General features: G+C 45.7%; 2 protein-coding genes across 2 annotated transcripts in view; one reads left to right on the plus strand and one right to left on the minus strand.

The window, feature by feature from the left end:
• The first annotated feature begins 5,064 nt into the window (after nucleotides 1-5,064).
• Nucleotides 5,065-21,560, plus strand: TNFAIP2 (TNF alpha induced protein 2). Its single transcript, XM_052693932.1, has 12 exons — nucleotides 5,065-5,160; nucleotides 10,689-11,034; nucleotides 13,172-13,799; nucleotides 14,403-14,517; nucleotides 15,909-16,034; nucleotides 16,323-16,423; nucleotides 16,510-16,608; nucleotides 16,742-16,865; nucleotides 17,417-17,539; nucleotides 18,108-18,263; nucleotides 18,964-19,085; nucleotides 19,579-21,560. The coding sequence occupies exons 2-12, from the start codon at nucleotides 10,701-10,703 to the stop codon at nucleotides 19,718-19,720; spliced, it is 2,070 nt and encodes a 689-aa protein (XP_052549892.1). The 5' UTR covers nucleotides 5,065-5,160; nucleotides 10,689-10,700; the 3' UTR covers nucleotides 19,721-21,560.
• The window catches only part of LOC128085926 (exocyst complex component 3-like protein), a 55,718-nt gene continuing 49,553 nt past the window's right edge, over nucleotides 18,103-24,267 (minus strand). The window contains exon 16 of the transcript XR_008209167.1: nucleotides 18,103-18,709. The gene's annotated coding sequence lies outside the window, so the exon portion shown is untranslated. The remainder of the gene's footprint in view (nucleotides 18,710-24,267) is intronic.

Below are 24,267 nucleotides of genomic sequence, written 5' to 3' on the forward strand. Positions count from 1 at the left end.
TAATGAACTAGAGTAGAAAGTATTGGGATAAATTACAAATGGGGCAATAAAAAACATGGCACTGATCCCTCAGAGGATCTGAAGCTTCTCAGCAGCAGCGTCTCTCACCCCATCTGTAGCACCAGCAATTGTGACCCTGGGCTTCCCACCCCAGAGCTGCTGCAGAGATGTTATAAGCAGTTGGCTGTGACCCATCCCACACCTGAATCTGCCTACATGACCCCACAACATGCCCACTCATCCACTGACTGATGCCAGGCAGCAGGAAGCACACACTCCCATCCATGCAGAGGTAACTGTGCTGTCACACTGGGGAAAGAAACTTTTAGCTGCTTTCAGAAAGACCACAAGATTGAAGAAACTACACCCTCTCTTATTGTCTGCTGCTCCTCACTAATTCACCATGCCATGCATTAAGGATGCCAACCTATCTTCAAGCAGCTGCAAAGAGAAGGTGCCATTTCACATGGACTTGGGCAATTTGTCCCAGGCTATGGGGCTGCTCTACCAAATGAACAGAGATAGCAGACAAGGAATATCCAGCTGGCAGGGATGTCACAGCAAGCAGACCATGCTTCCAGCACATCTCCTCTGGACTGTGAGCATGTCAGAGACAGCTGGGCCCAGAAACGTCAAGCATGGAACCCTCCTCCAGCCCGTGTTGTGGGAGGGTGGCAAGGCAGCCTCATAAATGCATGCCTCCCTCCCACAGATACAGGGCTAGCCTCAGCTATGGATATCTCCCCCACCAGAAATATCACAGCAAAGGTGTCATCAACCTCAGCTATGGACCCCTCCTTGAGCAGAAATAGAGTGGGGAGACAGACCCACACTTGCATACAAGCCCCTCCTTCAGCAAAGATTTAGGGTATTCCAGGCAGATTTGAATTCCTGGTTCATTACTCTGACATGTAGGATCTTTGATAACAGTAGAAATCAAAATCAGGAAAGCTCTGTATGGTTGATTCAATTCAAATGTAGCTGAAGACAGCAGAACCTTGTGAAGTTCTTGCCACTGGTAATCATGTTCTTAAAAAGGGCTGACGCTTCCACAGCTGACAAATCATAACTCTGCCACAGGCCAAACCTCAAGCACCAGCCAGCCTCAAACAGACCTGGGTGAAAGCATCCTGTACTCTCCATTTAGGGGTGAATGTACCCTGCAGCAGTGGTTGCTGCTGCACATATTGGTAGAAGTTACCCTGCCTGGCTCTCATGTCTACATTCAGCCCATTGATCTACCTAGCACATGGGGAAGGTTTTTGCTTGTAAGGCATTATCTCTGTAATTAGCCAACCTGATGGTCCCCTTTAATCTCAGGCTGAGCAAAAAATACCTGCCCAGGGAGTTTTCTTCAGTGAAGGCCATAAGTAGATTTCAAAAGATAGCAGAACTCCATCCAGTGGTGCATGGAATCCAGGGGTGCCATGCTTAAAACCATATCTGTTAACAATAATCTGCAGCTGCAATGATTGCAGGACACAAATGAAAAAAAAAAAAGTTGGGCCAGGGAAGTAGTTAAAGAAATAATAGGAACAACAGTGTTACCTCTTGCCATCTGATGGATGATACAAAACCTAGATTTTTCTCTAAACAGTGAGAGAAATTTACCTCTGATTTCTTCTTGTGGTTCAAACCCTATTCCTCTAGCTGCCCTTGTTAGAGCACTTCTCAGTCTTTTCAACCCACAAGGATTCAGGTGTTCCAGCAGGACTGTCTTCCCCAGGAGGCATCTCCACTCACTCACTGAAGATGGGCCCTAGTTCATCTTTAAGTTATCCATATAGCTACAGCCAAGTTGCAGTTCAGTACAACACAGAGGAAAAACCGAGAGGAAGTATAACCTCACCCTAGTGATTTTGGGGAATTTGTCTGAGAAAGGAAGTCCTGGATCCACCACCTGTTTTGTTTGCTTATAGGAAACAGTCTCTGAGTACAGCAGGAACTTTTCCCTTAGCGGTTAGCATTGCGTGACACAACCTGTATGCAGAACACTGGCACCTAAACCTCCCTGTCCCCCATCACTTCTGTTCCTGCCCTCAAAACCTCCTTATTGCTGTGCTCTGTGTTCAGTAATTGAGCATATTACTACAGATCTGGATTTGGTTGCTGATGGAGAAAAAGAATTCTTGCTTCCATTACTTGCAGCCACAAATGCTGGAGAGAAAGATGCTAAGGCACTCCAGTCACTCAGCTCATAATCCAAGCAATCTTTTTATGATCTGGGTGGTTTGAGTTAAAATGTACAGCAGTCTTGAGGGCTAGAGCCACTTTTCCCATCAGTTACCAGCTGCTCTGCCTCAGCTGCTGAGCAAAGGCCATGCCTACTGAGCCAGCAAACTTCTTCAAAACATGCTGTGCCTCCATGTCCCTTCACTCAGAGCTGGGCTGCAGACCTGGTCAAGGCTTCAGAACCCTTAGCTCCTGTGCTTACCCTAAGCCATATGAACTCCTGGACAGAGCTAGATAGATACTACCACCGTGACCTCTCAAACTTTCACTCCACAGTTAAATAAGCATCCAAGTCTCTGTTACCTCTGTCTGCACATTCCTTTCTGCTATCAAAATAGCCCAGACTGAGCAGAATAGCAAAGGCATTTCTGGCTCTCCAAAGTGCCTGCCACCTGGGGTAGCTCTGTCCGAGCCAACCTCACTGGGTGCCCCCACCAGCCCCATAGCCAGTCCCAACATTCCCAGTGGAGGGTGACAAGATGGTACCTGCTCTCCTTCAGAGTTACTGCCAGTCACCTGCACTCAGACCTGTTAATGCCCTAATGTTGACATGTGCACAGCTGGATTTACTTAGGATGAATTAGCTTGACTGGCGGAAAATCCCACAGGGCAATTAGTAGTTCCCCTTACTGCTAATAAAGGTAATTAAACCAAGCTCAAACAAAATCTTAAATTACATTCAATGGATAATCAAGTTGAATTAGTAAGTTCTAGGAAGGAAACATTGATCATCACAACAATCTGTATCTTGACACACCTCTATCTGGTGGAGAAGGGTAGCAGCTTCCTCAGGATGCTGAAAGAGGAAATTCAAACTTCCCTTCAAAATAATGTCCTTATCAACACTTTTTGTTTGATTCTTTTCTTTTTTCGTGGACAAAACTAATCATTCAATCTCTAGGGCAAGGAGTTAATTTTTTATTATTATTATTTCTTGGCAGAGATACATCCCTTTTGTAGGCTCTTGCCTATCTAAATTTGGGTTTTAAAACTGCTAGTGAAAAGGGCTTCAATGCTCAACACAGAAAAGCTGAACAGTCCCATGTGAGTTCACTGTTCAAATGTGTGGAGTCATCTTCAAAACTAAGTTACAAGCAGCTGAAGCAGCTCTTGTTTTTAAAAGAAAGGTGCAGCTGAGCAATATATAATTCATATTAGGAAAAACACAAACTGAAGATAACATCATATACTATATACCCAGAATATCAAGAATTTCAAGGCCAGGCTGGATGTGGCTCTGGGCAGCCTGACCTAGTGGTTGGCAACCCTGCACACAGCAGGGGCATTGAAACTAGATGATCATTGTGGTCCTTTTCAACCCAGACCATTCTATGATTCTGTGAACATCAGTGTAGCCCTACGCATTGCATTCTGAGTAGTTATAGAACATGGAAAAATTCCCATGCAGTACTAAAATATTTGTAGCTTGGTTAGCCACTAAATATCACGTAAGTCACCTCAAGATGCCTGTCTGAGAAATCAGACACACAGACAAGCAGTGCAACGATTCTGTGGACCAGTACAGAGATGGATCTGTTTCGTGTAAATGTGGCAGCTGAAGGATGACATTCAGAAGAGCATCCTCTGCCTGCAGACAGCAAATCTTGCTCCGTTTCATCTTCCCAATGATTTTTAGGCTAACATGACACCCTGCATTTTGATCCCATGGCAGTGACACTGCCAAGCAGGGGACCCAGCTTGAAGGAGTCCCAGAGGGGAACCCTCTGCCCAGTGCAGCCCTCAGCCTGACCTGAGATGAATCAGTGTTTCCCAGTGACGGAAGATCATGGGTTTGTCAACTGGGACAGCCCTTCTACTTCCTCTTTGGCAGACATTGTGGAGGTGGATTATTTTTTTTTTTTTTTTCCATTTTCCTATGGTCCTTTTGTGCAGACACTCCCAGAGATGAAAGCAGCAGGCACAGGGAGCAAGATACCTAAGTGGCACCGACCAGGAGAAGGAGTTGCTCTCCAACACCATTGCCCACTCAGCCCAGAGCTTCCTTCTAGCACAGAGTTCAGCCCCAGACTACATCTGCCACCAGAGGAACCCTCATGATGGGCTTCCATTGCCCACCACAGCCAGGCCACCACGTAGTGCTGAGTATGCAGGGTCAGCAGCCAGGCACACCAAGGGGAAAACACCAGCAGCACTATACAAGCTCTTGGTTTACACTAAGCTTTAAGCGTCTGTTTCATTTTTGGCATTTTAATTAGACCACAGCTATCAGATAGAAAACAGAAATCATCTCAGGTACAACAGCCAGGTGCTGGTCCTGCTGCCTGCTTCTCAGGAGGAGAGAAAAATTTCTTCAGTAATCCAGCAGTGAGATCAGGCATTGCAAGACCACCACATTTTGATTTTCCACCCACAGAGCAGCTGCTTCATCCCAGCTCTCCCCTAAAATCAAAGGATCATTAAGGCTGCAAAAGACCACTAAGATCACCCAGTCCAACTCCCAGCCTGCCGCCATGCCCACTGACCATGTCCCTCAGTGCCACATCTCCACAGTTCTTGAACACCTCCAGGGATGGTGACCCCACCACCTCCCTGGACAGCCTGTACCAACGCCTCACCACTCTTTCAGAGAAAAGATTTGTCTTAGTATTCCACCTGAACCTTCCTGGCACTACTTAAGCATATCGCCAAGCAGTTATCACAGACACAACCCCTGTGCCCCATTCAGAGCTCCATCAGGATGCTGGGGCACACGCTACCAACACTTTCCCGAATTAACTACGTCCTCCCACTGGAACTTCTTCCCCATTCAGGGGATTTCTCGTTTCCCTCTAGGCTGAACCCTCGCGGGCGGAGTTTCCCAAGCAGCGGGCTCCCTGGGAGGTCGGGTCTCCGCCTCCGTGCCCTCCCCTTATAGTAGGGCTGCTCCGGTGCTCCGCAGCCAGTGCCGCTGCCGAGAGCTGCTGCAGGGTAAGTCCGTCTGTCCGACTGTCTGTCTTATTGTCTGTCCGTCCTTTCGCCGCAGCTCGGGGCTCTCCCTCCCCCCACCCTCTCCCGCGGGACCCGCACCTCTCCTGCCTGATTGCCGGACTAGCGGGCACACGGCTCTTGGTTGCACTCGAGACAGAGGAGCTAGGTAGAAAGTGCTCGGGGGGCTCCCCGGCCAAGTGGCCCTACTTTGTTAGGGCCAGAATAGAGAAAACAGCTATTTCAGCAGCAGCCAGAAGGGCGATGGCTCCAGATGCATCCTAGGGGACCACAGGACTGCATGTCTGGCAACAGCATCGTGACAGTTGTGTCTGACTGCTGTTGCTCATTGCATAGGTGTCAGAGCATAGGTACAGGCAGTAAGCACTGGCTCTTGTTAACACACCCAGACATAGATCTTGGGCACCAAAGTATCCTCAAACTCCACTGTGCACCAGGATCCAGATTCAGTGTGGCACTTCCTACCCCCTCCTGCATTTATTTCTTTCAAAAGGAAGTGGTTTCCTCCCAGATTCCAGGAATATAAGGGGTTTATGATTCAGTCAAAACAACTGTGCTGAAATGCCTGATTTCAGTGTCAGGACAGTTTTGTCCCAGGCAGCTGTCATGCCCAGGGTCGTGGTGTTGAGCTGACAAACTTCTGCATTGCCATGCTCACGGCTTTGTAACTGTGCAGGAGACATCACTGTGACCTTCCAGTACTTAAAGAGAGCATATAAACAGGGGAGAGACCAACTTTTTATATGGGCATATACTGATAGGACAAGGCAGAATGATTTCAAAGTAAAACACAGGAGATTTAGGTTAGATCTCTGGAGGAGATTCTCTACTCAGAAGGTAGTGAGGCCCTGGCAGTGCTGCCCAGAAAAGCTATGTGTTCCCCATCCCTGGAGGTGCTAAGGACAGGTTGGATGGGGCCCTGGGCAATCTGAGCTGGCGGGTGATGTCCTACCCATGCCAGGGCATTGGGAGTGGATGGTCTTTAACAGCCTATCCAACACAAGCCGTTCAATGGTTCTATGAAGTGTGAGCCAGAAAAGTGCCACTTAGCACCCACCTTTCCCCAGCGCACTGAGGAATCTGCCTGAAATTCCCTGGGCAACCACCCCACATGCACTGCATCAGCTTCTCAGCCCCAGGTAAGGGCTGGTTCAGGGTTAGGATCCTCACGTGTCTCAGTGTAGGACCTCTTCCTGAGACTGCTGCAATTTAAAGATATGGCTTTCTGTGTCTGGATCTGATGTAGAAGCCATGGTTACTTGCCATCATGTCCACATTCAGAGCTGAAAATATTCATATTTTGAAGAGCAAATATTTATTCTTCAAAATTTTTCTTCAAAATATTTGTTCTTCAAAATATCCAACTGCCTGCTCCCACTATAGGACGTTGCAGCTTGCCAGTTCTGATAGAGATGATGAAATGGGAACAGAGACATTTGGAGAAATTGTTTGAATTTGCTGAAGCTTCAGTGCCCTTTCTATAAAAAGAAGCCTGGAAAGCCAAAGAGTCTTAAAACAATGGTAAGAGAGATTGCTCCAGGACCTCTGGAATGGCCACTGGAATTCATGTGTCTTATTGGTCTATTTATCCCTACCAGCAAACCTGGCAAGCTCTAACCATGAGAGCAGGAATAGCAATAGAAAAACAAAATCCTGGAAAGCAACATCTAGTTTGCCTTTCAGCAGCAGCAGTTTAAAATGATACTACCTGCATCCAAAGCAAGAAGTGAAAAGAGCTGATTACACTGCATTTTCCCTTTTCTATTTACCCAATGCCAATATATATGTGTAAATTTTATCTTTTTCTGCTTGAAATTTTTTCACTCCCAACACAGGGTTGCAGGACTGTTTCCAATTGTGCTACTGTACTTTAGGGAACCCAAACCCTCATTTAAGAATGACAGAGGCATTGTGTGGCTCTCTGTGTGTTGTTCCCTGGACAGGAGGTAGTTTGGAGGCAATTTAAAGCACCTCGTGCCAGATGAGATGCCTGGGCCATTTTCCTGCTTCCTAGGGTCCCTCATCACCATTACCCCTAGTGGTACTGTCCTGGTTCATCAATGGATTGCATCTCTCAGGCAGAACCAAGTGCCAGCTCCCAGCTTCACAGTGTATTTATTCAGTACCAATCCACACAACAAAAATTGGTAGGAAAAAGAGAAATACTTCTTACTTCTTAAGATGGCTTCTCAATTTGCAAAGGTTGGAACTGGTGACTCAGTAGGCTCTTTGCATTGGTTTCTTGGCAGCTTATTTAGGTATTGCTGCATGGTCTGAGTAATGGTCTGATCCACTGCAGTATTCTCATGTAGGCTGTCCTCTCTTCCACTTCCACAGGGAGAAGGGATAGAAAGAATGGCTGATGGAAATACAGGAAACAAACTTTGCTGAATAAAAACTTTGCTCTTCTGTAGGAGAGGGGGGGCTTTCCAGTAAAACCAGACAAGAATGTGATCAGGAGGCTGAAAAGGGCAGCAAATCCAAACAAATGACTGTTACACTGGCAGCAGCTCAGGAAAAAGCAGTCAAACAAAAAATTCAGAACAGAGAAACCAGTAGATCTTTGCCACTACTCATCAATGAGCTCATCCTAAACACATGGCTTCTGTAAAGGCTCTGAGCACCTGATGGAGCTGTAGATGTCCCCATTCATTGCAGAGGAGTTGGACTAGATACCTTTCAGGGGCCCTTCCAACCCAAGTAATTCTATGAATCTATGGAGATGGTGGCTCAGCACCCAGCTGGTCCCAGTCCAGCCACGTTGGCAGTCAGCACCATCATCGTCCCAGTGGCACGAGCCCTCAGTGTGGGATAGCAGAGGATGCTGTGTGGGTTGTGCAGTTCTTCTGGTTAGAAACTGTAACACTGAATGTGTTGTGCTGGAGACTCATGCCACGTAACAATAATGAGGATGATGATGATAGTAAAAGTTATTAGTAAATAGAAAATTAACAGTAATGATGACTTGGGATCAATGTAGAGACATGATCTTAAACCATTAAATTTCTCAGAACTCAATTATGGATTCTTTTCCTACTTTGGGAAATGACAGATCACTTGGGAAGTGACTGCTGAAGTGATTAGGAGCCAGCTGCAGTTCTGAGCAGGACTTTCTGACAGGAACTCTGCAGGAGTTTCTGAGCAGAGAGGAGTATGCACAGATAGCCCTTGGCTGAGCCTGCAGTGTGTCTGCTCTGCCATGGCAGCCAAGAGTGGATCGTAGAATCACAGAATCATTAAGGCTGGAAAAGATCTCTAAGATGATCCAGTCCAACTGTCCATCTACCATCAGTACTGCCCACGTCCCTCAGTGCCACATCTTTCCACTTCTTGAACACCTCCAGGGACAGTGACTCCACCACCTCCCTGGGCAGCCTGTGCCAGTGCCTTGCCACTCTTTCTGAGAAGAAATATTTCCTACTATTCAACCTGAACTTCCCCTGATGCAACTTGAGGCCACTCCCTCTCATCTTATTGCAGTACTGCTGGAGAGGCACAAAAAAATGCAAAGCAGAAGTGCCAGACTGATAAAGTCTGGGTGAGTGCTCGATCTGGTCAAGTGTAAGAGCTATTGCATTTACAGCCTTCCTCAGATACTTAGCTACCTTGGTTTTTATTAGTTCAAGCTGAAAAAACACACCCAGACTCCTTCATGCACATTCTTATTTCAGCATTTCTCAAGATAAATTATGTTTATTCCTCCACCTATTGAAGAAGCAGCAAAACCATTCTGAAATCCTTTTTTTTTCCATTGTTGTTCCTTGAAACAAAAGGCAGAAGTGACTGCTAGCTGAAAGTCACCTTTGGCCACATAGAGGGGAGAAGTGGCTTATTTTTTTAGAAACAAACAAACAAACAAAAAATGCTTTGTTTGGGATGATAAGGATCAGTTGACTTCTGTGCTTGCAAAAACAGGAAGGATGGAATTTGGCAGAATTAACTTAAATCATGGAATCATACAGTTGTTTGAGTTGGAAGGGACCTTTAAATCATCTAGTCCAACTCCAACACAGTATTGAGAAATGCGGGCTAGCAACAATGATTAGAAATGTCCCTACTTGTTACCATTAGATTTTTTCCTACTAGAATTAAAAAAAAAAAAAAAAAGCCATTTTCTGCTTTTTTTTTTTTTTTCCTTTTTCTAATGGAACACCATGAGTGGAGTAGCCCCAGTGCAGCACAGCACACAGTTTTTTCTCCCTTCCTCCCACAGAGAAGGAATAGGGACCTGGAGTCCATAGCTGTAGCAGGGTTGCATTGTGCTGCACCCAAGGTCACTGGGCTCAGTGCAAAGCCAGCCAGCTGCCTGCCTGCATTCCATCCTCTGCCTCCCAAAGGAGCTCTCAGCTTCTTACTGCCTTTGCTTTAGAAGCTTTATGGACTCTGAAGGTGACCAAGCAGCAAAGCAGGGAGAAGAAAAGCATTTCAGCAATGCACGCTTGTTTGCTTCCTCTGATGTGGTGCTTCAAAGTGCTCCAACCTGTGGGGAGACTAAGGAGGAATTGCAATTAAAACAAAAAAAGCCACGTACTTCCAACCGGTTTGCCCAGAAATGAGTACCATTGTTTGTATCGGTATGATACATAACAGCAGCATAAACTTGCAAGGATATTTGAAGATTGCCTTGTTAATGATTTGTAGTGCAGGAGCATTCAGGATCTTGGTGGTGGAGTGGGACTGTGACAGGAGAATGTCAGCCACCCCAATCCTGCTGCCATGTTCCTGTGTCCCCTGAGCCAGGAGAGGACCGTGCAGCCACCCTGTTGGCTGCCAGCAGCTTTGTTAAGCCCAGGTTCAATTAGTCCCTAATGAAGTGGTGAGAAATCCACTCCACCCATGATTTCTTTCTGCTTTAACCACGGCTCATGCTGCAACTCTGTGTTTCAAGATGTGCAAGTTGCTTTGTGGGTGTTTTCACAAGCTGATAGGCAGCTGGATGAGCAGGGACTGGCAAAAAGCAGTTCCCAGGAAAGGCTGGAATCAGTCCAGATTCTATATGAAAGTAAGGGGGATGTAAGTTGCTTTGAACAGCTGCAGGACACTTGTCCCACCCTACCTCATGGCCCAACGCTTTACAAGGGTAGATAGTGGCAGGACAAGGGGAAATGGTTTTAAGTTGAAGGAGGGAAGATTTAGGTTGGATATCAGGGAGAAGTTCTTCACAACGAGAGTGGTGAGGTGCTGGAACAGGCTGCCCAGAGAGGCTGTGGATGCTCCGTCCCTGGAGGTGTTCAAGGTCAGGTTGGATGGGGCCCTGGGCAGCCTGCTGTAGTATTAGATATGGAGGCTGGTGGCCCTGCTTGTGGCAGGGGTTTAGAGTTTCATGATCCTTGAGGTCCCTTCCAACCAAAGCCATTCTATGATTCTGTGTAGAGAGGGCTTATTACAGACATGCTTTTCTTTTGATGGTAGTATATCACGTTGTGCTGTGGCAGTTTTTATGCAAACTGTTACAACCTGACTGTTTGGCTTTTGGTTTTTTTTGTTTTTGTTTTTTTCTGAATTTACAGGTTAGAAGGAAAATGATGAAAATGTTACCTTTTTTCCAAAGTGGTCCCATTGGAATACGCAATGGAACAGCAGGTTGCAGTGATGTAAATGGGCAGCTGGAAAATCCTTTGGCCTCAGTAGCTGAGCACATCCCTAGCTGTACTTCTGGAGACGAGATTTGGTCCAAGGACCAGGAAAAAATGAGTGAAAGGCCAGAGGCAGCCTGCAGAACCTCGCGGGCATCTTCCATCACCAGCAATGGGAGCTGTGTCTCCGCTGGGGAGAGCCCAGAGAAGGGAAAGAAAGGAATAAAGGGGATACTTATGACTGCACTTAAGAAAATGAGGAAACCCAGGCCGCCCAGCGGTAAGTGCTCAGCTCGCCTCTGCATTGCCCCATTTCCAATGCCCTCTTTTGAAATAAATCAATTATATCTGCAGAAATTACTCCAGCTGAGTTACCAGTAATACCTGGAACAATAAATTACCATTTTCCTGTTTTACAGGAAATCCCACACCAGATACATCCTGAGATCAAGCCTGGCATTTTTACCATCATCCCACAGCAGCAATTTATTAATTTCTCCAGACATCTCTCTTCCTCCTTTATTTCAGGCTGATGCACATCCAGCTTGCAGCAGAAAATCCTATTTGTTGCTAAGCAACTTATGTTCTATTAGATTTGTGCCTTATTCTTCGTGCTACTGAGTTTCTGCCCATCAACTGTAGAAGTAATCCCGTTGTTCCTGTATCACGCACCCAGCCCTCAGTTTCGATAATGCTTTTGTGTAATCAGCAGATGTCGATTGGGCACTCCCAGCTTTTGTGTAAAGTCACTAAGGAGAACATTAAGTGAGATGAGATTCATGAATAACATAGGCCTTCTCCACCCAGAGTTTTCAGTAAAATCCTTGCGTGTCTAAGAGAACTTATTTTGGGATATAACTTTTCCAGTTTCATCATTTCCCAGGTTACTCCATATCAAGCAACTGGTGGCAGTTCAGACAGGATAGCTTAACTGTATTTATCTCATCCGCTAAATGTGTCATCCAGCCTATTTCTGGAAAACCCACATGGTATTTCCTCTAGCACTTCCTATTTAACTACATCTTTCCATCTATACTTTTTCTAAAGCCTCGCTTCCTGCTTGAGGTCACATTAATGGGGATGAATTGGATGGACTTCTCCCTCAGCTCATTCTTTCTGAAGGTTTCTTCCTGCTTAAGCAAAATATCCTCTTCACTTTGACAGCTCCAGACTTGAAATGAAAGTGTGATTACTTTCGTCATTTTGGGAGAACTGTATGTTATCAGACTCCTTCTCTAGCAGTTTCAGATTTTATCAGGTTGTTTTGATAGATTTATTCCTTTCATATCCCTTTAGACTGTTGTGTGCTATTGGGGTAAAGTATTTACTCAGATTTGGGGGCTGCTTTTTATTTAATCCCCAACATTGCTGCCACCCTCAGAAACCTTTGCATCTTTTCTTGTTCTCTGTGCAGTTATGCCATCTTGCTCTTTGCTTTATTATGTTCAGCAAATTTTGAATTTTTAGGTTTGTTAATTCACATTTTGTTCCAACCCAGTTGTCTTCAAGATGATGCTGAATATTTGCGTTTTTTGCCCTATTTTTTTGCCCTAATATCACAGATATAATACCTAAAAAAAGATAAGGCTGATTTTTAAACTGTGCTCATAACTTCAGCATTGTGCTGCAGAGTTTATCAGCCCTAATCAGCTATTTCTTCAATTAGAATACATAACCCCATAAAACGGACTTCTGTGCCAAAATTACTCTTAAAGAACCCATAGGAATTTGACTTTACTTTCAAGATTGGGCATCCACATGGCAGACATTTTAGCTGCTTTGCTCTGACTTCCTTGCTTTGATCCCCAACCCCCAATAGTCCATTGGTCTGCATGGCCAATCCTTGAGCCAAATAACCACATGGTGCAGGAAAACAAACCATCTTGAATGGGCCCTTTGACTGAGATGCAGATGGCAGCTCTAGTGCCAGGGCATGTTGCTTTGTGCCTATTCCTCTGCTTCGGCTCCTTTCAGAGGAACAGTTACGTACTTATATATACAGTTTTTGCTCCCTGATTCTTTTTCTTTCTTGGGAAACTCACAGTGTATCCTCAGGGCTATTAAAAAATTTAAGAGACTCTCAGACCCTTGCATAGCAACCCAAGCAAACAAGAAACAACAACAAAATCACAATTCTAAATTCAGGAAAAAAATCACGGGCAGCACATGAACATCTGCTGATATGTAACAGAGCAGGGATGAGCATTCAGATTAGCATTATGCCCACTCAGCAGGAGACTAGGAATAACCTAATCTTTAAATAAAGAAAGAATTTATGTGTGGTAAAGGAGCCCAAGACTTAGCATTATACAAATGGGAACATTTTAAAAATGGTATTTGAAAGCCACAGTTTTTATACAAAACAGAAATGAAGATTTTTGCTGTTGGGTAAAGAAAGGCTGTTCTTTTCTCCTCAGTCAAACAAGTCATGGAACTTGTGGAAAAGCAGAAGCTCTGTGATGCTGTCCAGCATCTGATTGCCCTGGAGAAGAATGTGTCTGGCAAAAGTGTGGAAGGACTGACCATCACCCAGCAAGACATCGAGTCCATCTGCGATGTCCTGAAACACAGAGTGTTCAGTGTCGTGAAAGACTCTGTGCTTCTAGCAAGAACAAACCCAGAACTGCTGCAGCAGGCTGTAGACGCACTGAAAGAACAGGAGAAAGAAGACCAGAACTGCATGTCAGAAAATCTGCCTGAACAAAACATGCAATTTAGGCCTAGAAAATGGAAAGATCTTTGGATGGCCACAGTAAAGGAGTCAGTAGATACTCGAATGAAAGACACGAGTCATACTCCTAGAACTGAGAACCTCTCTGCAGTTGGCCAAAACCTCCTGCACATGGGGAAGACAATGAAAGAAGATTTGATGGTAGTGGCACAGTACATTAAACAGCTTTATCCCCCTGAGTTTGATGTGTTCCGCACATATGCAGAGCTCTATCACCACCATTTTGCCTCTCTGGCAAAGAAAGCTGCTGAGTCTCAGCTGGATGACAAGGATGTTTACCTTCTCCTCTCTTGGGTGCACAACATTTACCCAAAGTAAGTGACTCTTTCACCAACAGGTTCTCTGGCTGCCAAAAACAGACATTTGCTTGATTCATGGATTGGTGTTGCTTTGATGCAGTCCAACCCATGGTTAGGTTTTGGAGTCAATGACATTGTGCTAGCCTGAATAACCTGAAGGCACATCCTCAGGGCTGCTAGGGTGTAACCAATTGTCAGTAGACCACACAGGCAGTGGATGTCCACACAGATATATAGGGCTTTGCTTGTGGCCCTCATCTCATTCTTGGAAAATCTGGAAACTCTAGCCAGAGTCTAGCCTGGAGCAGAAGGTAGCCAGTAAATAGGAGAACCTGAACATTCTGGGCATGAAGGATGTTGCCCAGGGATTATCCAAAGTAATTCTTTCATTAGATAGCTTGTTGTATGCATGGAGAGAGGCTGTATCCCCAAACTCATTTGTACCGTTGCTCAGGGGACCCTATCCTCAAGACAGTGCAGTGGCCCGTACTAAGGGAAGGATGCATTTACATCTGGTTTCTCACTGGTATCCTCAAGGAGTGTTAGCAATTTGCATCAGCAGCTGTCTTGAATTATTCTGGTCTTGGAAAATGTGATCGTTTGGCTTTTTCATTCCAGAGATATGAGAAAAGATCGTGTTTTAGCAGAGGAGCTGGAAAAACTTGAGCTTGGAAGCCTTTTGCCTTTAAGTCTGAGCAAAGAGCTCGAAAAGAAATACCTTGAGAGTGAAGAGGTGAGAATCTGCTCATTTCCTTCTCATTACATGCTGTGTATAGGGAGGAGCTCTGACTTATCCTAAGTACCCACTTCCCACCTCTCCCCATAAACCACACACCCTCCAAAAGAGAAGAAGAAGCAGGAAAGTTTTTTGGGTTTTTTTTCTCCTTGTAGGTGGGCTGCTACTGGATGGGACTTTAAGAGTAAACTTTCCACTACCTCCTGGCTTGCCCATCTCTTTGCCCTGGGAGCTGGCCAAAAATTACTGCTCTGTTCTTGTAAAACTGGTGCTAGGGAGGTGGGAAGAAGTTCAATAGCAGGGCTTTGCTGGTAACTTTCCAGTTGTCTGCTAAATCATCCTAAGGAGGAGCTTACAGTCTCGCATGCAGGTGATCCTCCCAGCCCTATTTCTGGCTTCTGCAGCCATGCCAGAACTTGGGTGAGCACAAAGCACACAGGTCCGGTCTGGGAAAATCTGCCTCCTTGATAGAGAATCACACGGTCTGCAGGAAACAACAGTTGCTCCGATATTTGGATCGCTTGCTCCTTAATGGACACAAAGAGCAACTTTCACATCCCTCCCATAGCTTAATGCTTTTGGCACTTTGGGCTGGAGTTCCTGGAAAATGAGAAGTTACACACTTTTGGCCGGTTTTGCTGCAGTTCACAATGGATTGCAGATGGGCTGTGACATGCACAAATGGGGCAGTGAGCAGAGGTGGGTGCCAGCTATTGCACAGCAGCTGTGTTGCACAGCGAGCACGCAGAAGGGTCTGTTCAGGGGAAGCGTGGGACATCTTGATTCACTCCAGGTTTGGTAAGACATGAGCGCTTATGATAAAGGATTGCAAAATGAGCTCAGTAGGTAGCACTGAGTGTTACAGGTTACATGTAACACATCTCTGGGGAAACTGAAATTTTGGCGTGTGTATTTGCCTGTGCCCTTCCTACCTAGTGCTGACATATTGGGGTGGTGGGTCATGACCTTCATAGAATCATAGAACAGCTTAGGTTGGAAGGGACCTTAAAGCCCATCCAGCTCCAACCCCCTGCCATGGGCTGCTTGCCCCCCACCAGATCTGTCTGCCCAGGGCCCCATCCAACCTGGCTTTGAGCACCTCTGGGAACGGGGAATCCACAGTTCTCTGGGCAGCAGTGCCAGGGCCTCTCATTCTTCCCCTGAAATATTTCAGTCTTTACTGAGTAGGGGAATGTTGCGAGAGGGTGTCCTTGCTGCTGGGAAGCTGTGGGTAGGGTGTCTTATAACAAGGAGCCTTTATTTCTCAGCCATGGTAGACGAAAACTTCTAAACCAATGGGTAGCTGGGTAAAGAAAACTACCCTTGCAGAGTGCAGCAACTGTGGTATCTATTTTGTGATAAACGCTGTTGTTCTTTGTTCTCTGAAGGCTACCATCAAAAATGTGCTGAGCAAATGCTTAGAAAAGGAAATCCAAAGATGGAAAGAAGACAAAGAACCAGAGAAACTCAATGGACATTTTCAGAGTGAACTACTAGCAATAATTGTTATCCAGGTAATACAGATATATATTTAAAAATAAAAGCATCTTGTTTGTACTTAAGATCTGAGACAAACTGTAGTCAATGCAGGAAGACAAAAGGCCAAGTTGCATGTATAGGGCCATAGCACAAGTGGGTGGCATGAGAGAGTCCAAACCCATACTACTGGTGTGACAGGTGCTGGGACAATCCACACCAGAAAAAGGAAAAAAGGAGAGAAAAAAAAACTCCTTCCCCACTTTCTCAGGTGTTTTATGGATTTTCTTTGCCTACAATTCTTCTTTTTTTGCTTTGTTTGCTAGAGTATCTACAACAGCCAGATGAGAGCCAGGGACATCAATGCTGTACTGGGTGAGGAGCTGTCGTGCCGACTGTCGACAGAGTTGGCTGCCTTCCTGAGAAGGTGTGGTAAGGCCCCAGAGGGCAGCAGTGCTTCCCCAGTGTCCTGGTGCCATCACTCATCTGCCTGTCTTCCCATCTCCCCTCCAGCTACAAGGATGCTTTTGAAGACTTCAAGGAGAAGGGCAAGAAGCACAGACACTACAGACCTGTTCTGATTGCAAATATTAACAACTGCTGCAATTTTAGGTAAGAGTTCCTTTCACTGCCAACAGTGGGAAATAGTGAGATAAAGGGAAGATGCCCCAGAGTAGACAGAGGAAAGCTTGGGAACCTCTCTTTGGGGACAGGTTATTCTGACCTTGGCAATATTTCCTTTCAGAGACTACACAGAGAAGAACATAGCAGAAAAGGATGACAACAAAGAGAGGATACTTAGCACCCTTAGGGACATTGAGATCAGCAGTGAGGATGTCCTGCTTCAGCAGCTCTTTGCCCAGCTGAAGGTATGCACGCAGCCCACACTCACTGTTCCATGCACTAGTTCCACCAGGTGGGACAGCAGCGGTGACACGAGGGCACTGCACTATCGGCCACCCAAATCCATGACTCAAACATGGTGACATTCATAGAAATTATCACAGAACCATTAAGGTTGGAAAAGACCTCTGAGATCATCAAGTCCAACCCATCCCCACCATGCCCACTAAGCCATGTCCCTCAGCACAGCATCATCAGTGAGTACCATTAGTTAATTTGGGGCTAGAGTGAGCATTGGAAAGAATTTGACCTAAAAAATTGGACTACCTTCAATAAAGTCCAGTAGCACTGATACTCCCTGCTAAAAATACCCCTCTTCAGAAGGGATCTTAGCCAGGTTGCTTCTCAGCATCAGCTCTGCCAGAAAACCTGAGCTGATGTCTTCAAACTCCAGGCAAAGTGTGTAGGCACAGCTATGCATGGGAAGTGCAAAGTGCTGATCGCATCCAAGAGAAGTGCTGTAGGGGGAGAGTCTGAACATGCATAGAAACTAAGTAGTTTTTCCTTTATTTTTCAGCCAATTTATAAGAAATTTACAGAAAATAAGTGGGAATGCAGCAATGAAATTATGAATGAGATCATTAAAACGACCAGCAGTCATATTTCAGAGTTACGGACGCTGAAGGACCCTTTTTACCATGTAAGTCAAAGAGAAATAGGCACAACCACATGCTCATGCTTCAGTATATGTGAAACTTACCATATAAAAAATCTTTGATTTCCTGCCTTTGTCTTTTTAGTAGTTAAAACAAAATTATAAAGTTTTGTGTATTAGAGAGAGGAACAGGAGGAGGGGGGCGAGTTCCTGTTTCTCTGGAGTACTGCTACCTCTTATCTAACACTTGGAGATGTTTCCTAAGCACTGAAGTCTTCCCAGAAGGAAGCAACTTTCAGAAGTTCCCACACCTCATTAATTAAAGTACAAAGAAATTCTCGGTATCTAGGATGTCATTTTGCAGGTTGCAGGGAGGTTGGCAGTCAGTGTGGCCCCTCATGTTTGAACAGTAGTGGACGCTTGGGGGGACAGGCTTCGTAGCACTTGAGGCATCTTTGTCCTTCATCCACATACATCATCGAATCATTAAAGTTGTGAAAGACCACTGAGACCTTCCAGTCCAACTATCAGCCCGTTCCCACCTCACCCGCTAACCATGTCCCTCAATGCCAAGCAAATGACAGATAGATGATCCCACTCTCCTTCCCAACAGTCTGTCATTGAGAAGATCCATGTCCGTTTGGTGAAAGATTACATCGTGAGGCTGCTGAAGAAGAAGGTCAGCATGAAAAGCCCAACGCAGCAGCAAAACCTGGCCCAAAGCATCTCCAAGAATGCTGCCGACCTGGAAGCCTTCTGCACCAGCAATGTACGTGAACATTAACCTCATCCACGTCAGTGTAGAGCACACTGAGAAACAGGAGAATGCTCTTTTTGTGGCCCCTCATTGACCTTTCCAGCACAGCTTAACTTTCTGGAAAAGCCTTGGGCAGAGAGAGCTTTGCAAGTGCCACCCTGCCCTTCCCAGACAGAGCGATGATTTCAGCCTCCTTTGTCTTGTAATCAGTTGTTTCCTTTGCAGATTTATATCAGTAAGGGCAGGAGGCTAAGCTAAGCACGGCATTGCTCTGGTTGCAGTACAACTTGCATGGAGCCTGATTTCCCTTTGCTTCTGTGTCTTTGGGGCTAGCAAGGGCAGTGAGGGGGCTTCTGCCAAGGGCTTCTCCCAGGATGCTCTGGCTTTCACTGCTGTGTTTCTGCATGGCCACAACTTCCCTCTCTGTCTTCTGAGATCACCTCCATCCTTCCATATCTCTAGAAAAAAGAAAAGGAAATACAAATCAAGCCCCATCTCTATCACCTCACCCATGTTTGAGAGGAGACAGAGCAAGTCTCAACAGCACTCAGCATGGGCAGGAGACCAAGCACCCTTGGGGTATGCCTTGGGGAATTGAGCAGCTAGAAAACAGAGCACAGGTTCATCTGAGGTGCCAGGAGAAGGGTTTGGTGGCGACTGGAGAAGTGGGAGGAAGGGCTGTGCCAGGGTCTGACCACTTCCTTTCCCACAGGGGTCTAAAGCCACCTGGCTGAATTCAGTACTCCCCAAACTGGCTGAAATAATCCGGCTTCAAGATACAGGCGCTATTAAAATTGAAGTTGCGACACTCGCCACGGCATACCCAGATATCCGGTAAGAGAAGCTGAAAGAGATTTGCAGATACACATGTGGAATTTTAATTGAGCCATGCAGTAACCACATATTAGCATGGGTGAGGCTCATACACCTTGGGCAGTGCTGACCTCTGTCAGATAAAAAAATCAAGAGGGTAAATGGTGCCCAGTTAGCTGGATATCTCTTTGCACACAGCCTGAGCTGTGTCTTCCCTAGATATTCCATAACCAGAACTTAGAAAAATCTGAACTTGTCCAGGACAGAGCAGGTGAAGGCTGCAGTCAGTTCATGGCCACTCAGTGCCATTGGACAAAAAAGGAATCTATTAAGAAAGGCAGTAACTTGGAATATATAAATATGCCTGATCTTCTCCTTTGCCTTGGGGACTCCTCACATCTCCCCTGAGGTGCTGTGTCCTGTGTAGAATTACTCGATGCTGATACCACCTGGGGACTGCCCAGCTCTACAGGCTGGTGCAGACGAGCTGACATCTGACATTTCTCTTTTGCAGCAAAAGACACTTGGAAGCATTCCTGCACATCAAAGCTAATTTGTCACGTGGAGAACTCAAAAGCATCCTGGGCTACCTGGCAGATGGCACAGCATCCGCATCGCCCAGCACCCCCCTCTTCTCCAGCGTTAACGTGTCCTAGGCCAATGCACCCTGTGTGGTTGAAGCCAAGACTGTCCCCCGCAGCAGTGCACAGCACTGCCACCTTTTCCTACGGAAAATACTCTGTCCCAGTCTGGTACTGTGTCCCTGTGGGAATCACCATTCACCATGCGTGGCCATGAGAAAGGGATGCCCATGGAAGGACTGTGCCTGCAAAAGGTCCAGGGATGCTCCTTGCACCAGACACAGCTCCCTCCATGGTCTCCTTGATGTCATCACATCACTGCCCTGGTGCTCTGAGCTTTGTCTACCTCACCGGGTGCTGTGAAGTCATGTCACTGATTCCCCAGACCAAGCAGATACCTCTTATGAAGCTTTTTGTCTGGTAAGGAAAAAGAAGATAAGAAAAATTGAAGCCAGAAAGCAGAGATTTTTGGGAAAGTCTCATGAGAGTGCTTGCTCTCCATCTGTAGATCTCTGAGCCACTCAGAGACAGCTGTGTTAGACTGGTGGGAGATTTGGGGTCAGGATAAGACATGCTCATGCATTCTGGAACTCCTGCTGTGGAGTCTCCCTTCTGGAGACAGTCAAAAGCCATCTGGATTGTCCTGGACCACCTGCTGTAGGTGTTCCTGCTTGAGCAGAAGATTGGATCAGATGAAGCCATAGGTCCCTTCCAACCTCAACCATCTTGTAACTGATTCCTGCCTCTCACCATGCTGCAGCACCCCCAGTGGTTTGGGGTGGCCCCAACTGCATGCTCTGCCCGTTTGAACAGTGTTGTCCAGGGGCTTTGGGGTTTCCATATCAGCCCCCAGAGCCATGACTACCCTCACAGAGGTAGTCTAGGCAGTGCTTCCTTCACCTCTGTGAGGTGGGAGCACCTGGCAGTCTTCTTCCCCGCTACAGTTACTCCTTTCAGCACATCCCCACCCCACTAACAGGGCTTAGGTTGAAACAGTGCACTGCAATAAATCTGGTAGTTAAAGCACATTAGTTATTTCTTAAGCCCTCCCTCTGGAGGAAAGGATTCCTGACCCTGTTAACAGCATGGGCCTTGAACGGGTGGTGGAGCTGGTCTCAAATGCCATTAAAATATCTTGAGCTTCCTCTTTGCATCACCATTTCCTCCCTTGCTCTTTCCCCTCACATTGTAGGGTAGATTAGATGTGAAAACACAAATGGGTCTATTTTGAAACTGTGCATTGTTTTTACAACTCATTTTTCTGGGAAATGAATCCCTTGCCAAAACAACACCTCGTTTGCTTGAAAACCTTTCCCTTCAATTTTCTTTTACTTCAACTTCTGTGTCAGCCTGTAGAAAGTCAGTCTGGAAGGAAGACATAATGACTTTGCAGACCATGCAATGTATTTATACTCATATGCAACATACTATTGGTGTATTTTCGCATCCAATTTTATTTTTTTCTCAGTTAGAGATATTCATTTTCAGTGTTTATATTTAAACAGTATTCAAACATGCTAGGAAATTGACTCATTTATTCTGTCTCTGGCTGTTGTTTGCTGTGCTGCCACATATAGTCCCACCTGCTCCTCCCAAGGCCAACACAGCTACTGCTCCCAGCCTTCTCCACTGGTCATTGCCACTGCTGCCAGGCATGGAGAGTGCTTATTGGTCCCATAGCCCTACTCTCCATGCTCCCCAGAACCAGAACTGCCATATGACGTGACAGTTACGAGCACAGTTTGGTGGATGTGGTGGTGATGGTCAACAGTTGGAGTAGATGATCATAGTGGTCTTTCCCAGCCTTAATGATTCTGCATACTGAGTCCGTGGCATCTAATACAACAATGTCCAAAAGATCAGCTTTGATGTTCTACCAGCCTCAATGTCAAATAATAAAAAGATTTGTATTTGAGATGCGTCTTCTTCTGTCTGCTCCTGTTCCTCCATCTCGGTTTTCTGCTCCTGTTAGCAAAAGATATGTAGGGAAGGCAGAGTTCGGCCCCAGCTGGCACTGCTGGCCCAGGTCTGCTCTTTTAGCACTTGCTATTTATATTTCGTGTGAAAGAGCACTTATGTTTCTATCTGCAGCCAGGGGTAGTGCATGGCTCTCCTTCCATAACTTCACTCACTGATAAACTCTCTTATACATGTAAACTCAACACTTGCTTCACATGAGTTGAACTCTTACCCCAAATACAATTTATAGTCAAATGTTAAAATTACTTCTACCAGCACTGAGCACTCGTGACAAATGTCACCTATTGTGCAATGTTTTCTTTATCAGTTGAGTGAAAGGTCATGTTATTGCTATAAATAATTACATTTTGATTTGGAGATCTGTTAAGGGCCTAGAGAAAAGCATCATATAAGTGATTACATTGGCCTTTAAAAAAAAAAAAAGATTCCAACTAACTCAGTGCTTGAAGAGTGAGTCTATTTATACGTCATAATTAGGATGGGTAGGACAAAATGGCTTTCATACACATTTTATAAGCCGTATGGAACCATGTCGTGCAATTCTCTTCATCCTGCTATAAAAGCTTTGGCTTTCAGAACCCAGGAAGCCAATTTATTTACCTTCCCAAATGACTCAACATTTACAGTGGCATTTATTCATGTGTGGCATATTACACATGGCCAGGTACTTGCAGAAGTTCGCACAAATGTCTTCTGACGACAATGGTAGATTAATACTGACAAATAGCACTCCTACAAACTAATTAAATAAAATTGTCCACAGCCAGGGTGCCTGGATTTTATCATGCAGCTTCTGTTGATACTGCTTTTGACCCCACTTTAGAGGGGGAAAAAAGGCAAGGTGATACAAATAAAACCAGCTTGCATTTAGTTTAGCAAGTATTAACTAGGAATGAGCATGGCTGAGAAAGGACACCAGTCAAGAGTTGGACTCAGTGATCCTATGGGTCCCTTCCAGCTTGGGATATTCCATGAAGCTATGTTTGATTCTATGGTCTGGGGAGCAGGTTGGATGCTGGCAGCCTGGGTGTGACACCAGCAAAACCCCACTTGCACAAAGCGCTGTCACACTTTGGGTTGAAATCCACGGGAGCTAATTGCTGCCTTCCTGCACAACTTAAAAGAGGATGTGGCTGCATCACCCACGCTGGTATCTTAAAAATACAAACTAGATCCTCTGTAGCCACATGAATACAGGGCAGCTTACATCAAAGGATTTAGGGATTACTCAGCACTGCAGCAACCACAGATTTCCTCTTTAGCAAAGCTGCAAAGCCACACAGCTAGGAAAGCAGCACACCTCACCTGCAGGAAAATCAGAGTGCATGCACTACAACAGCTGCATATCAGGATGCCTGGGTGCACTTAGTGGAGGAGGGCTGATTGCATTTTCTTAGGCAATATGCTATTGTGAAGTGAGTGTTCTCGCTGATGGACACCATTTCTGTTTGCTACACAGGGCTTGCTCCTCTAGAAATTGAATTTAAAAAACCCATTTGAACTGACCAGCTTGAAGCTTTTCCTATAAATCCATTTTTTATCTCTCTTCTGCTCTTGTCCTCTTAGAGATTTCCATTTACTTCTTTCACCTCTCCATGACTCTCTGAAGTTCATGCCAGCTCCCCTCCAAATACCACTCAGTTGTGGTCTTGGGCTGTGTTCCCATTACACTTCAACTCCTTGTTCAGCAGATGGGACACAACAGGGCACACTGAGCACCCAGAAAGGCCATCATTGAAGAAGATAAATAGCAGTGCATTCCTCGAAGTCATTTTCACCCAAACAGAACAGAGCTCTTGAATTGCAATAACTCTCCTAGTGGACTAATAGAAGAAAACTTAGCATTTAACAGAAAAGCTGAGCTCTCAAAAGTATTCATTAACATCAGAACAGCTGTGACGGGGAGAGATGAACTCTGAAAGGGAGGAAGCAATAACAACTTCTCGGGTAGAACAATATTGGTCCTGGAGCCTTCAAGAGCTCTCAAGCCCTGCCCCAAAGGCTGGAGGCCAACCCTTAAGCTCAACTGGCAAGAGCAGCACAGCCTCAGTGCTCAACCAAGAGTACAGATTAGATAAACAATTGGGACAAAGGTAATAGTGCTACATCCTACTTAATGAAGTTTCTGGTCTTTGGCTTTACTACCATCCCCTCTACCCTACACCACAGCCACAAGAAGCATGGTAGGTTATATCATCTTTGCCTACCTGCACAGCAGATCCCTTGTCCTTGGCACAGTCCAAACCCCAATCATACATGCTGCCCCTTGGTACCCTGCATGAGGCTATCCAGACCCACAAACATTTGTTGTAGTTTACCACTTGCTATGTTGAGCATTTGGGCAGTGACACGAGTGTTTCACTGCATTCAATCCAGAAGCTTCTGGCTTTTCCCCTGCTTGAAACGACGTCCTGCAGGCACTACTGTACCACACACTGGCCTTGACATCCCTTGGAGAGGAGGCAGATGTGAATGAATGTCATCTGGAGAGGATGAAAGTGCCACAGCTAGCCTACCCGATACAGGCAGTTTTCTGGCACTGCAGGATGCTCAGTAAGGGGCACCCACCCACTCCACTTCCAAAGGACCACAGGGTTCAGGGTAATTCAAGAGAGGCAGGATGCACAGACTGGCACTGTGAT

Source organism: Tympanuchus pallidicinctus, unplaced genomic scaffold (genome assembly GCF_026119805.1).
Source record: "Tympanuchus pallidicinctus isolate F22 unplaced genomic scaffold, pur_lepc_1.0 scaffold3, whole genome shotgun sequence".
Lineage (NCBI taxonomy): Eukaryota > Metazoa > Chordata > Aves > Galliformes > Phasianidae > Tympanuchus > Tympanuchus pallidicinctus.